We start from the raw sequence: 15564 nt of genomic DNA, 5'->3' as shown, positions 1-15564 counted from the left end.
TAGAAATAAAAAACTAAAAAGTGGGGCGTGCAATATTATTCAGCCCCTTTACTTTCAGTGCAGCAAACTCACTCCAGAAGTTCAGTGAGGATCTCTGAATGATCCAATGTTGACCTAAATGACTGATGGTGATAAATAGAATCCACCTGTGTGTAATCAAGTCTCCGTATAAATGCACCTGCTCTGTGACAGTCTCAGAGTTCTGTTTAAAGCGCAGAGAGCATCACGAAGACCAAGGAACACACCAGGCAGGTCCGAGATACTGTTGTGGAGAAGTTTAAGCCGGATTTGGATACAAAAAGATTTCCCAAGCTTTAAACATCTCAAGGAGCACTGTGCAAGCGATCATATTGAAATGGAAGGAGTATCAGACCACTGCAAATCTACCAAGACCCGGCCGTCCCTCTAAACTTTCAGCTCAAACAAGGAGAAGACTGATCAGAGATGCAGCCAAGAGGCCCATGATCACTCTGAATGAACTGCAGAGATCTACAGCTGAGGTGGGAGACTCTGTCCATAGGACACAATCAGTCGTACACTGCACAAATCTGGCCTTTATGGAAGAGTGGCAAGAAGAAAGCCATTTCTCAAAGATATCTATAAAAAGTCACCTGGGAGACACACCAAACATGTGGAAGAAGGTGCTCTGGTCAGATGAAACCAAAATCGAACTTTTTGGCCACAATGCAAAACGTTATGTTTGGCGTAAAAGCAACACAGCTCATCACCCTGAACACACCATCCCCACTGTCAAACATGGTGGTGGCAGCATCATGGTTTGGGCCTGCTTTTCTTCAGCAGGGACAGGGAAGATGGTTAAAATTGATGGGAAGATGGATGGAGCCAAATACAGGACCATTCTGGAAGAAAACCTGTTGCAGTCTGCAAAAGACCTGAGACTGGGACGGAGATTTATCTTCCAACAAGACAATGATCCAAAACATAAAGCAAAATCTACAATGGAATGGTTCACAAATAAACGTATCCAGGTGTTAGAATGGCCAAGTCAAAGTCCAGACCTGAATCCCATCGAGAATCTGTGGAAAGAGCTGAAAACTGCTGTTCACAAACGCTCTCCATCCAACCTCACTGAGCTCGAGCTGTTTTGCAAGGAAGAATGGGCAAAAATGTCTGTCTCTCGATGTGCAAAACTGATAGAGACATACCCCAAGCGACTTGCAGCTGTAATCGCAGCAAAAGGTGGCGCTACAAAGTATTAACGCAAGGGGGCTGAATAATATTGCACGCCCCACTTTTCAGTTTTTTATTTCTAAAAAAGTTTAAAATATCCAATAAATTTCATTCCACTTCACGATTGTGTCCCACTTGTTGTTGATTCTTCACAAAAAATTACAATTTCATATCGTTATGTTTGAAGCCTGAAATGTGGCAAAAGGTTGAAAAGTTCAAGGGGGCTGAATACTTTTGCAAGGCACTGTATATACAGTGTATCACAAAAGTGAGTACACCCCTCACATTTCTGCAAATATTTCATTATATCTTTTCATGGGACAACACTATAGACATGAAACTTGGATATAACTTAGAGTAGTCAGTGTACAGCTTGTATAGCAGTGTAGATTTACTGTCTTCTGAAAATAACTCAACACACAGCCATTAATGTCTAAATAGCTGGCAACATAAGTGAGTACACCCCACAGTAAACATGTCCAAATTGTGCCCAAATGTGTCGTTGTCCCTCCCTGGTGTCATGTGTCAAGGTCCCAGGTGTAAATGGGGAGCAGGGCTGTTAAATTTGGTGTTTTGGGTACAATTCTCTCATACTGGCCACTGGATATTCAACATGGCACCTCATGGCAAAGAACTCTCTGAGGATGTGAGAAATAGAATTGTTGCTCTCCACAAAGATGGCCTAGGCTATAAGAAGATTGCTAACACCCTGAAACTGAGCTACAGCATGGTGGCCAAGGTCATACAGCGGTTTTCCAGGACAGGTTCCACTCGGAACAGGCTTCGCCAGGGTCGACCAAAGAAGTTGAGTCCACGTGTTCGGCGTCATATCCAGAGGTTGGCTTTAAAAAATAGACACACGAGTGCTGCCAGCATTGCTGCAGAGGTTGAAGACGTGGGAAGTCAGCCTGTCAGTGCTCAGACCATACGCCGCACACTGCATCAACTCGGTCTGCATGGTCGTCATCCCAGAAGGAAGCTGACGCACAAGAAAGCCCGCAAACAGTTTGCTGAAGACAAGCAGTCCAAGAACATGGATTACTGGAATGCCCTGTGGTCTGACGAGACCAAGATAAACTTGTTTGGCTCAGATGGTGTCCAGCATGTGTGGCAGCGCCCTGGTGAGAAGTACCAAGACAACTGTATCTTGCCTACAGTCAAGCATGGTGGTGGTAGCATCATGGTCTTGGGCTGCATGAGTGTTGCTGGCACTGGGGAGCTGCAGTTCATTGAGGGAAACATGAATTCCAACATGTACTGTGACATTCTGAAACAGAGCATGATCCCCTCCCTTCGAAAACTGAAAACGATAACGACCCCAAACACAACCTCCAAGATGACAACTGCCTTGCTGAGGAAGCTGAAGGTAAAGGTGATGGACTAAACCCAATTGAGCACCTGTGGCGCATCCTCAAGTGGAAGGTGGAGGAGTTCAAGGGGTCTAACATCCACCAGCTCCGTGATGTCATCATGGAGGAGTGGAAGAGGATTCCAGTAGCAACCTGTGCAGCTCTGGTGAATTCCATGCCCAGGAGGGTTAAGGCAGTGCTAGATAATAATGGTGGTCACACAAAATATTGACACTTTGGGCACAATTTGGACATGTTCACTGTGGGGTGTACTCACTTATGTTGCCAGCTATTTAGACATTAATGGCTGTGTGTTGAGTTTTTCAGAAGACAGTAAATCTACACTGCTATACAAGTTGTACACTGACTACTCTAAGTTATATCCAAGTTTTATTTCTATAGTGTTGTCCCATGAAAAGATATAATAAAATATTTGCAGAAATGTGAGGGGTGTACTCACTTTTGTGATACACTGTATATATATACCGATCAGCCATAACATTAAAACCACCTCCTTGTTTCTACACGCACTGTCCATTTGATCAGCTCCACTTACCATATAGAAGCACTTTGTAGTTCTACAATTACTGACTGTAGTCCATCTGTTTCTCTACATACTTTGTTAGCCCCCTTTCATGCTGTCCTTCAATAGTCAGGACTCTCCCAGGACCACTACACAGTAGGTATTATTTGGGTCGTGGATCATTCTCAGCACTGCAGTGAAACACTGACATGCTGGTGGTGTGTTAGTGTGTGTTGTGCTGGTATGAGTGGATAAGACATAGCAACAACAATTATTAAACACCTCACTGTCACTGCTGGACTGAGAATAGTCCACTAACCAAAAAAATATCCAGCCAACAGCACCCTGTGGGCAGCTTCCTGTGACCACTGATGAAGGTCTAGAAGATGACCAACACAAACAGCAGCAATAGATGAGCGATCGTCTCTGACTTTATGTCTAAAAGGTGGACCAACTAAGTAGGAGTGTCTAATAAAGTGGACACGGTATTTAAAAAATAAAATAGAACTACAATGTGCTTCTATATGGTAAGTGGAGCTGATAAAATGAACAGTGAGTGTAGAAACAAGGAGGTGGTTTTAATGTTATGGCTGATCAGTGTATATACACACATAACAAGTGAATTAAAACTTTTGACTTCAGCTGTAAGTGTGCTGGCTGGAAACTACAGTACATAAGCTGGGCAACTGGTAATGTTTTATTTCTAAAACATTGCCACTTTTATTTGTACTGTATTGTGTGGCAACAATAATTCTTCATTAAACAGAACATTTGGTTTATTAAAGCTTATGAACATTATGAACAACTTTGGGGCATTGTCATGCTTTATCTAAGCTATTAGACTTTCAGTGCAGGATTGCAAGTATGATATTTCTCAATAATTCAACTTTTATAACAACAATTATGTAACAAGGGCAAGTATTAAAATCATGTAAATCCTGTGGTTAGGCCTTTTTAGTCACAATTTTTCAACCCAGCTGAACATCAATGAACCTATGTCGGTATGTGTCTTTTTAATATATCATATTAAAAAAAGAAAAAGATTTAAAGTTCTGCTTTTGCCATTATGTACAACTACAACTTCAAAACTCAGTCTCAATCCATAAAGTGCCATTATGACTGCTATATGACATACAGTATATGGTCAAAAGTATTTGAACATGCAATCATCACCTTTCTGAACATTCCATGAACACCCCTTACATGGGCATTAACATAGTGTTACAACCTCTTACTCTTACGGAAAGGCTACCCACTAGATGTTAGAGTTTGTCTGTACAAAAGATACCGAACCATCATAGACCTTGATTCATGTATAGTGGTACAATCATGCTGAAACAAAGTTTTTTTTGACTGCTGTTAGCAGTGTGGCAAAAACACCTGAACTTAATGGGGAGGAGTGTCCACATACATTTAGCCTCGTAGTGTATATGTAGAGAGAGATTGTTGGAGATCCATTTGGAAAATGATTTTTGTATTTAAACCACACTTTAGACAGGTCAGTTTTGGTGCTCAAAATAAGAGTGGCTCGCCAGATGTGATCGCTGAGGCAGAGCCAATGCATCTCTCAGAGTACCTGAAAGAAGGGGAAACGCCCATGATGCTACACGGTAAAAAGGTATAGTGCCATTTTTGTTTGTGTTTTTCAGCATCATGGAGAAAATAAAAAGAAAGAATGTTTTTGTTGCAAATTTAGAACTAGAGAGATTTTCATGGTAGAAAAAGAAGATTAAACTGGTCCTAATCACCTCTCTGCGCACTTACTTTCTGACAGGCCTCACTCTGTCAACACAGCACATTATGATTCTTTTAGCACATCAGATTAAATTAATATGGAGCTACACCACATGCATTTTTTCTTGCACAAACAAGACTCTCAGCTTCCCTAAACCAGTGAGTATGGCATATGGCATACAACCAACATTTTTGCAGTGTTAATAACCTTGGCCTTTTTATATCTCAGGCAGGAGTAAGTGGTCCAGAGCAAGTGTTTAAGGTTGTGTTTTTAGGCAGCTCAGGAGTGGGCAAAAGTTCATTCATTTACCACTACTGCAAAGGGCACTTCCCCAGTAATATGAGCGCTACTGTAGGTAAGTCACAAAACTACTTACCTCGACCCAACCACAACAATTTTGTCATTGTCATATCTGCAGCATTTGAACAACGCTGGCATTATTGCCATTTGTCTGATAGGTATGGACTTCCAAGTAAGAAGTCTAGTAGTTGACTCCATGCATATTGCTCTTCAGCTTTGGGATACAGCAGGACAGGAGAGGTTAGTCAAAAACACTTCATATATTGCTTTACCCTCATTATTATAACTCAAAAAATAAAAACCAAACCTTGCATTTAAACCTATTCTATGTACGTGAAACATGAAAATGACATCAGAGACTAAAATTACATTTGTTGCTTTATAATTACAACAACATCCTACTGTGATTAATACAGCTTAATGAGCTGTCATAAGTGTATCAAGAAATGCAACCTGAAACTGTCACTCAAAGACATCAATTCTATACAGAAACACCGTTGAGTGCATCTCGACAAAAGACAGTGAAACATTGTGATCAGATGAGTCTACATTTCAGCTTGTTTTTGGAAAAAAGGAACTCCATGCCAAAGATAAACAGTTCCATCCAGACTGATCAGCAATAGGTGCAAAAGCCAATATCTGTCATGGTATGAGAGTGCTTCATTGACCATGGCATATGTGTTAAGGTACCATTGACATATGGGTGTGTATTCAGAATTTAGAGAGACACGTGCTGTCATCAAGGTGACTTCTTAAAAAGGTCATCATTATTTTTAGCAAGACAATGCCAGGCCTCATTTTGCATGTGCTTGACCAGCCTGCCTGCAGTCCAGGTCCACTGGGCACAAAATGTAACGAGTTGGGCTAAGAAGAGACAAGAGAGGGGCGGACACGCACAGAGATGGTTAACAAAAGTATTTAGTAATAACAACAGACAAATTTCAATAGGACCAGACAAACATGACCTACGCTAATGCTAAGCTAAATGCTAATGCTAATCTAAACATGAACAATGCTAAAGTTTATCTAAAGGCTTACCCCAATACTAAACATGAACCCTAAGCTAATGCTAAACATGGATTAGACTACAACATGGGACAAGACAGAATCACCAAACACACAAGAACAAAGCTAAACAAGAACTAGACTAAGACAAACAGAAACAAGACTAAACAGGGCATGAATAAGAACAAACGGACAGGCACAAAGTCAAAAACCAAACCAAATCAAAATAGTCTAAAAACACTTCACCGCTGCTTGCTTAAATGCTCTTAGCTTATTACCTCAGACGAGGTGCAGCTGTCAATAATTAGCCGGAGACCAATCACAAAGAGGGGGCGTTGGCTTAGCACTGAAAACAAGCATTACAAACATGTGCTCCTGGAGAGAGGGGCCTGGCACTTAGGAGCGCTCCAGGAGCACATACAGGCTGGATACGTGACACAAAACAGGAATTCTGTATACTTATAGTATTTACACATTCAGTTTCACATAGAGGTTATTAATAGTAGAAAAACCACCTTTTGCATTTTTGGAAGTTTCAACAAAAGACCCACATGGACACAGGAAACTAATAAACCCAAGCCCTTATGACTCAAGCCCTTAGGTAGCACATATACTACTCATCACAGTGTTTCGTGCATTTTTTTTGTTTTTATAAAGTTGTATTTTGTTTTAAGTTATGTTTTAATGACAGTGAATATAGCTATTAAAAAACCTAACGATAAAGAGTTAGATTACCCAAACCTGAATTGTTTTTCTTTCCCAACCTAGTCATTTCCAATTGATAAATGAAGACTATTATCTTTGCTCACTAAAATAAGTTTAAAAGTAAGCAAAGTAAAAAAAACTCTCTTCTGTCATAGATTTCACAGCATCACTCAGCAGTACTACCGCAGAGCAGATGGTATTCTAGCCATGTATGACATTACTCATTTTGCCTCATACTCGGCATTGTGTGACTGGCTGGACCAAATACAGGTGAGGCTGATTTGAGTTGCAAATGAACCATTCTGAGGAGGTTTGCATTTCTACGTGTTAGTTATTTGGGTGGGGTGCAGGGGAATAATGAAATTCAAAGATTTGCTATGATGAACTGAGAAATGTTGATGGATTTATGCAAAAGATATTTAATTCAAGTTTGTTTGTGATTAGTAATTCTAATGTAAGTATATTCTCCTGGCAGAAAAACATAACTGAAGGTACATGTCTGATGCTGCTTGGTAATAAGGGGGACATGGATGAAGGGGGAGGAAGGCAGGTGACCACCAAGCAGGGACATAAACTGGCTGAGGTGATAAACTGCATAGTTAATACAGTTACAGTTTTGCTTTCTTTAAAGTTGCTTGGGCTATTTAATGTGATTGTGTTTGTGCATCAGGAGTACCAGGCTGAGTTCTTTGAATGCAGTGCAAAAAATGGCTACAACATTGAAGAGGCTATGACACATCTGGCTAGGTGAGACTCCAATACGTCGGATAGCATAGTATAATGGATGTTTTTAAACCTACACAGATTATATCTTAAAACACTTCCAAAAATGTCTTCTTAAGAGTGGCATCATTTCTAAGCTCCAAATGTAGAACTAATCATACCCATTATTTCAGTTATTATTATAGGATAATGGCCTTAATGGTTTTTGCAATAATACCTTTATCTTTATATATTAGCGTAGTCTGGATAGAAATATATGTATATATACTATATATATACTGTATATATATACACCGATCAGCCATAACATTAAAACCACCTCCTTGTTTCTACACACACTGTCCAAATTATGTGCTCCACTTACCATATACAGTGGGGGAAATAAGTATTTGATCCCCTGCTGATTTTGTAAGTTTACCCCCTTACAAAGACTTGAACAGTCTATAATTTTTATGGAAGGTTTATTTTAACAAAGAGAGACAGAATATCAACAAAAAATCCAGAAAAAAAACATTAAATAAAGGTTATGAATTAATTTGTATTTAATTAAGGGAAATAAGTATTTGATCCCCTACCAACCAGCAAGAATTCTGACCCCACAGACCGGTTATGTGCCCATGAGGCACACAAATTAGTCCTGTCCCTGTATAAAAGACACCTGTCACAAAATCAGTTTCTTTCATTCAAATCTCTCGACCACCATGGGCAAGACCAAAGAGCTATCAAAGGACGTCAGGGACAAGATTGTAGACCTGCACAAGGCTGGAATGGGCTACAAGACCATTAGCAAGAAGCTTGGTGAGAAAGAGACCACTATTGGTGCGAACATTCGAAAATGGAAGAAATACAAGATCACAGTCAATCACCCTCGCTCTGGAGCTCCATGCAAGATCTCACCTGGTGGGGTAAGAATGATTCTGAGAAAGGTGAGGTCAGTCCAGAATTACACGGGAGGAGCTTGTCAATGATCTCAAGGGAGCTGGGAGCAGAGAAATGCTGGATATGACCCCAAGAACACCATCCCCACCGGGCATTTCTCTGCCTCCAAACACGGTGAGTGGAGTTGATGCCAAAGAGCTCAATTTTTGTCTCATCTGACCATATCACATTCTCCCAAGCTTTCTCTGAATCATTCAGGTGTTCATTGGCAAACTTCAGACGGGCCTGTACATGAGCCTTCTTGAGCAAAGGGACTTTGCGGGCACTGCAGGATCTCAATCCATTACGGCGAAGTGCGTTACTAATGGTTTTCTTGGTGACTGTGCTCCCAGCTCCCTTGAGATCATTGACAAGCTCCTCCCGTGTAATTCTGGACTGACCTCACCTTTCTCAGAATCATTCTTACCCCACGAGGTGAGATCTTGCATGGAGCTCCAGAGTGAGGGTGATTGACTGTGATCTTGTATTTCTTCCATTTTCGAATTATCGTACCAATAGTGGTCTCTTTCTCACCAAGCTTCTTGCTGATGGTCTTGTAGCCCATTCCAGCGTTGTGCAGGTCTACAATCTTGTCCCTGACGTCCTTTGATAGCTCTTTGGTCTTGCCCATGGTGGTCGAGAGATTTGAATGGAAGAAACTGATTCTGTGACAGGAGTCTTTTATACAGGGACAGGACTAATTTGTGTGCCTCATGGGCATATAACCGGTCTGTGGGGGTCAGAATTCTTGCTGGTTGGTAGGGGATCAAATACTTATTTCCCTTAATTAAATAAAAATTAATTTATAACCTTTATTTAATGTTTTTTTTCTGGATTTTTTGTTGATATTCTGTCTCTCTCTGTTAAAATAAACCTTCCATAAAAATTATAGACTGTTCAAGTGTTTGTAAGGGGGTAAACTTACAAAATCAGCAGGGGATCAAATACTTATTTTCCCCACTGTAGAAGCACGTTGTAGTTCTTCAATTATTGACTGTAGTCCATCTGTTTCTCTACATAATTTTTTAACCCCCTTTTACTCTGTTCTTTAATGGTCAGGACTCTCCCATGACCACAACAAAGCAGGTACTATTTAGGTGGTGGATCATCCAGCACTGCAGTGACACTGACATGGTGGTGGTGTGTTAGTGTGTGTTGTGCTGGTATGAGTGGATCAGACACAGCAGCACTGATGGAGTTTTTAAATATTGTGTCCACTCACTGTCCACTCTATTAGACACTCCTACCTAGTTGGTCCACCTTGTAGATGTAAAGTCAGTGACGATCGCTCATCTATTGCTGCTGTTTGAGTTGGTCATCTTCTAGACCTCAATCAGTGGTCACAAGAAGCTGCCCATGGTGCGCTGTTGGCTGGATATTTTTGGTTGGTGGACTATTCTCAGTCCAGTAGTGACAGTAAGGTGTTTTAAAACTCCATCAGCGCTGCTGTGTCTTATCCACTCATACCAGCACAACATACACTAACACACCACCACCATGTCACTGTTACTGCAGTGCTGAGAATGACCCACCACCCAAATAATACCTACTCTGTAGTGGTCCTGGGAGAGTCCTGACCATTGAAGAACAGCATGAAAGGGGGCTAACAAAGCATGCAGAGAAATAGATGGACTACAGTCAGTAATTGTAGAACTACTTCTATATGGTAGGTGGAGCTGATAAATGGGACAGTGAGTGTAGAAACAAGGAGGGGGTTTTAATGTTATGGCTGATCGGTGTGTGTGTGTGTGTGTGTGTGTGTGTATGTATATGTATATATACTTGAAATTCATTCATTATTGTCTTATATCCGGTTGACTTGGTTTAATGCTTTGGTTTGTTCCTTTATTTAGAGATTAAAAAATTTATTGCTAGGCCTATTAAATAGTAATTGTACACCTTGAGTAGTGTATCCTTCTGTGCTGGGTTGGTACATACAGTATTTAGTATTTTTATTGTGTATTTTAGGGTGCATGGTCACTCTCCAAGGTCACATTCTTTCTGCTCTAATAAAAACTCCTAGTGTACAGTTAAGATGCAGGCACCACCAGTAAAGGAACACTGAGAGGATAGCATGATCCTTTTTACTGGAGATATCAATCATTAACCGGGTTAGCCAATAACCAACAAAGAAGTCATTGTTGATTTATGCTGGCACTTGATTCCAGTTGAGAGTGAATCTACAAATCTTTAAAAAGAAAGAAGACTTAAAATGCACCCAACAATGCGCATGGGCCAGCTTCGCTTACATACACATACTGAAATTTTAATCCAAACTGAAAAACTTTGTTTGAAATTTCTACCCTTAAACTCAACGATTCCCTTAAACTCAATGTTTTCAGTTTGTTTTTTAAAAAATTATTTATTTAATTGCAAATTAACAATGACTAGTCGATTTGTTTAGCACTTGGCTTGAGCGGTGCGGTAAAACGTCATCAAAGAGTGAATATGAGACGAAAATGCATTTGTGCGGAATAACCGTCAGATTCACTCTGAAAGCTCCACATGTATCTGTGTTTAGCTAGATTCACTGTTTCACTTTTAAACTTGTGTTACAGCTTGCGGTTCTGAGAAATTGTAAGAATCAGTTTTTTATTTTAGTGTTTTTATATTACATTTGTGTTATTTTCATTGTATAAGTGTCAAAAACAACTCCATGATTTTACATAAGCCTAGAATACTGTATATGCAAGTCCATGGGAGCATGGAACGTATTAACAGGTTTCCCATACATCCTTATGGGAAAAAGATCTTGAAACTAAGCACCTTTTAAACTCAATAACAGTCCCAGAACCAATTGACGTTGAGTTTCAAGCTACCACTGTATATTTATATCATTAAAATAATGAATACTGCACTTATTAAGCTTTAAAAGAACAGACAGTTCTGTCAGTATGGAGTCTTCATGTTAATCTCTGTACATACTGTACATGTAGATCTGTTTATTTTTATTAACATTATTTTTTAATACAAATGTGGGCATTTTGTATCATGTCTCAATATAAAAATAGAAATATGATTATTATCTTATAATAACTGCTCTAATGTTGTATAAAAGAGCTTCAACAGACTGACTGCATTCGTGATTAGCATACTTTGTAATGAACTGTCTGCTCTCAGTAACGAGTGTTAAATAAGGCATGTGATGCCTGCAGGGGGCGCTAAAGTACAGAGAAATGTTATATACATTTCCAAATTAAGGGAAAGCATTTAAGGAAGTAAGCACTTGCAAACTTACTGCAAAGTCTACATGTCTTATTCATAATGTCCTGATTGTGTCCCTGTAGACTGATGGCTGCCAAGCAGGATAAACAATGTGAGTCTGCACGTCATGTTTTGGACTACTCAAACCAGAGAGGACGATGCTGCACCTAGTCAGGGTTGTTAACGGACACACAGCTAATTCTGCTCTGACAGCTGGTCAAAACACTGATGTTATAACCTTTCCCCACATCAGCAAGAGCATGTCCGCATCTAATTGCACCAGTGGAACATGTGTAAATACTTTACACATTAAGTATATGAACAACCTGTGATCTCTAAGTCTGTAAATGTATGTTTAGCCATTTTTTAAGTATATTTTACCCATGGCAGGGTATCTGTCAGTATTAAACATAGTCAGAACCATAAAATATGGTCATATAATAAATACATCATTCTTTTGTACAGACCCAGACATTCATAAGACTGTTCTTAGTATCTTAGTAATAATGCATGCGTACAACTTCATAGTCTTTCCAATGGTTTAGTTAGAGTCTAGGTCCAGCTGCAAATGGTAGCAGAATCTTCATCTGCCATGCCACTTATGAGGGCAAGAAGGTGCAGATGATTGACATGTCAGTTCCTAATAACTGACAAGTCCCCTGCACCCTGATGAGTGTTAATTTGCTTCAGGTGGGAGATTTTCTAAATATAACGCTTTCTCCCTCAAAGTCTTGCCAGCTCCTTTGTTTGGCAACCTGCTCTTTCTCTGAAATCATGATACTAGGCTTGCTCCAGTCTGGTTTCCCGTTGGCACTGGATGCCTTTATCTTTTTATTGCAACCTGGCTATGGTTGCAGTGTTTTTTTTTTTGGCCTTACTATGAAACCACCTTGGGAAAGCAAATTCCCTCAGAGCCTGTGTGACATGCCTTTTCCATAGCACACCCACCTGTAAATCCATGTAGCTTGGTGGGGATGGGGTGCTGCGTGTGCATTTCCGTTCCCAGCTTGTTTTGAGGGCTCCTAATGTGTACTGTACTGGGTTGTCACAGGCAGCCTAAGTAGCCTCTCATATTGTCACAATAAGTTCTCAATTCTGCACTGTATTTCCCTTTTTTCCCACTTTTTCTGTTGTGGGCTGTGGTTGTTTTTGTCTTTGTGTTACTTTTACTTTTATTTATTCTGTTATTCTGGTCACCTATTTACTTTCTTATCTCCTTTTTGTTTGTGGCTTCTTTTTTTTCCCCTTGGTCAAGCATCCTGCATTTGGGTTAATTTTCATTCTTGCTAGGGATGGTTTTCACTCCATTTCAGTGGAACAGTAGTCTACAGTTTAATGTATATCTTCACATAAAAATAACAAATCGAATGATTTTATGAGATTAAACAAATGAATTAACTTGGTGATCAACTGTTTATCTAGGTATTTCACTTAAGTTGCTATTTTTATCATGTTTTTAAGAAATTATATTACATTTGAAACTTACTTGTTAACCCCATCATGTTTGCTTTAATACTAAATTTGTACCATTTGTTATAAGTCATTGTTATTAAACTTGTTTACAGAACTGGGGGATGGATTTTAGCTGAATATTTTTGATAATAAAACTTTTAAATTATGTTAAAATACAACAACGAATTAGCCACATTTAGTATATTCTGACACTATACTGAATACATGTGTAAAGATTATTTGATTATCAGATGCTGCAAGTTTTTCAAAATTGCACCTGTTTTTCTTATAATGATGGTGGAAAGATTTCATTGAACAAGTAGCAATCAAAGACAAAACAAACCTCCCAAATTCTCAACAACAAAATTAGATCGTTTGATCAAGTCCATTGAAAGTATTTAGACTCTGTGATATTTTACGCACCTTATTAAGCTGTGAATTTGATTTTAATTATTAATCTACACTCATCACCCATTAAGATGGAGTAAAAAGATAATTGGTTGTGGTAGCTCAATGGTTAGAGTACTAGACTAATAATCAGAGGGTGCTGGTTTAAGCCTTAATACAGACAGGTTGCCATTGTTGGACCTTTGAGCAAGGCTCTTAACACTTAATTGCTTAGATTGTATTCGATCACAACTGTAAGTTGCCTTGAATAAAATTGTCTGCTAAATGCTATATATGTAATCAGTTAAAAGCTTTTAATGTATTCAAATTAATACAGTTTGTAACCCTTGCAAAAAGTTTCTAAATTATGGATGCATTTAATAATCTGTCATAGAACCCTGAAAAGAGTATCACTGTTTAGCTGGTTCTAAAGTTTGCTGAACTTGTTATTAGGCATTGTTATAGGCTTTGTTATTACATATGAGGCACTTGTTATAAGCATTAACACTGAATCCACACAATACTGTAGTACCAACAATAATCTACAACCAAATGTAAACATTATTCAGATAATTAAAATATAAAATTAAAGATAGAAAGATCACAACATATTTAGACTGACACTGTGTAACAACAAGTACATTAGAGTCATACATTAGAATATTGTGTTCTAAATGATAAACACAGATTGTCAGAGTATCCTTTCTATCAGAGATACAGAGCAGAGGTGGTCCCAGACCAGGTACACACTCTGTGCCATTGAAGAGGGCAGACACAGAAACACCTGGCTGTACAAAAAGTGACCTGTCACATAAGAAAAAAACACTAATTTTTCTCACAGCAGGACACAGCAACATTTGCTGCAAAATATATAACAGCATGTCACTGCCTGAGAGAAAAATATTGTTGTTTCACTTTTTATTGTTTTGTATTTCTTATTGTTATGGTAGTTTGTTTATTTTGTGACAATATTGTGCTATATACAATCGTGTTAATAGCGTTAATTAAGTAATTAAAACATTGGGGTATTTAGAAAAAAGGTTTAACTATGTATAAGCTTCTTAATTTAGAAAGAAACAGCACTAGCCTTTCATTCCTGAGAAAAAAATACAAAAGCTTCTCTTTTGTAGCTATGCTACTGCTCAACACTGCTCTTAAAGTTGCTTGAAGTGATACTCAGTGGGAACCAAATGCTCAAGACCAATAGTGAACATTTCTGCTTCTATTTTGCATTTTTCTCAAATTTGATTCAATGTTTTACATAACAAACTACTTTAAAGTTGAAATTTACATGAATTACAGAATTTCTCAGTTTTTTGTATAGTAAAAAGCAAATACATATTTTAAACATTTGTAAAAAATGACCATGACAATTCCTTGGCAGATTTCTTGAGTTTTATCCTTTCCAATGGAGCACATGGTCAAATGACACTCTGGATCATGTCTACTCATCAAAAGCTTGTTTAAATTTTTTTTATTTTATTTTTTAAGGATTTTAACGTCATGTTTTACACACTTTCATTACACAAGATTCATCAGTTCACAATGGTATATCAAACACAGTCATGGACAATTCAAAACCGGAGCACCCGGAGAAAACCCACGCAGACACGGTGAGAACATGCAAACTCCACACAGAAAGGACCAGGACCTTCTTGCTGTGAGGCGACAGTACTACCCACTGTGCCGCCTGCTTGTTTAAGTAAATAGAATTAAGTGAATGTGTCAGAAGTTAAATAGTTCTTCTAAGCAAAGATGAGCCTCCTGAGCATGAAATCAAGGCTAAACTGGATGCTTCAAATAGGGCAGTACATGGCAGTGTAAAAAGCTTTGCCAAAACTAGATCATTTGTATTCAAACCACTATCAGGCTGACAAAAAGTAACCACACCATCATGAGATCAACAAATGTTTGTTTGTTTGTTTATTAGGATCTTAACGTCATGTTTTACACTTTGGTTACATTCATGACAGAAACAGTAGTTACTTATTACACAAGATTCATCAGTTCACAAGATTATATCGAACACAGTCTTGGACAAATTAGTGTCTTCAGTTTGGACTGTGGGAGGA

The 15564-nt window shown here is 38.8% G+C and overlaps 1 protein-coding gene across 1 annotated transcript in view; it reads left to right on the top strand.

The window, feature by feature from the left end:
* The window catches only part of cracr2b (calcium release activated channel regulator 2B), a 35825-nt gene extending 22681 nt beyond the window's left edge, over positions 1 to 13144 (top strand). Inside the window, exons 12-18 of the mRNA XM_063003597.1 lie at positions 4558 to 4681; positions 5027 to 5153; positions 5257 to 5338; positions 6964 to 7078; positions 7284 to 7391; positions 7479 to 7555; positions 11737 to 13144. Of these exons, the coding sequence (XP_062859667.1) occupies positions 4558 to 4681; positions 5027 to 5153; positions 5257 to 5338; positions 6964 to 7078; positions 7284 to 7391; positions 7479 to 7555; positions 11737 to 11824 (721 nt within the window). The 3' untranslated portion in view covers positions 11825 to 13144. The remainder of the gene's footprint in view (positions 1 to 4557; positions 4682 to 5026; positions 5154 to 5256; positions 5339 to 6963; positions 7079 to 7283; positions 7392 to 7478; positions 7556 to 11736) is intronic.
* The last annotated feature ends 2420 nt before the right edge of the window (positions 13145 to 15564 follow it).

Source organism: Trichomycterus rosablanca, chromosome 1, assembly GCF_030014385.1.
Source record: "Trichomycterus rosablanca isolate fTriRos1 chromosome 1, fTriRos1.hap1, whole genome shotgun sequence".
NCBI classification, from domain to species: Eukaryota; Metazoa; Chordata; class Actinopteri; order Siluriformes; family Trichomycteridae; genus Trichomycterus; species Trichomycterus rosablanca.
Note: the sequence above shows the minus strand (reverse complement) of the source record. Positions and strands in the feature narration are given on the sequence as shown.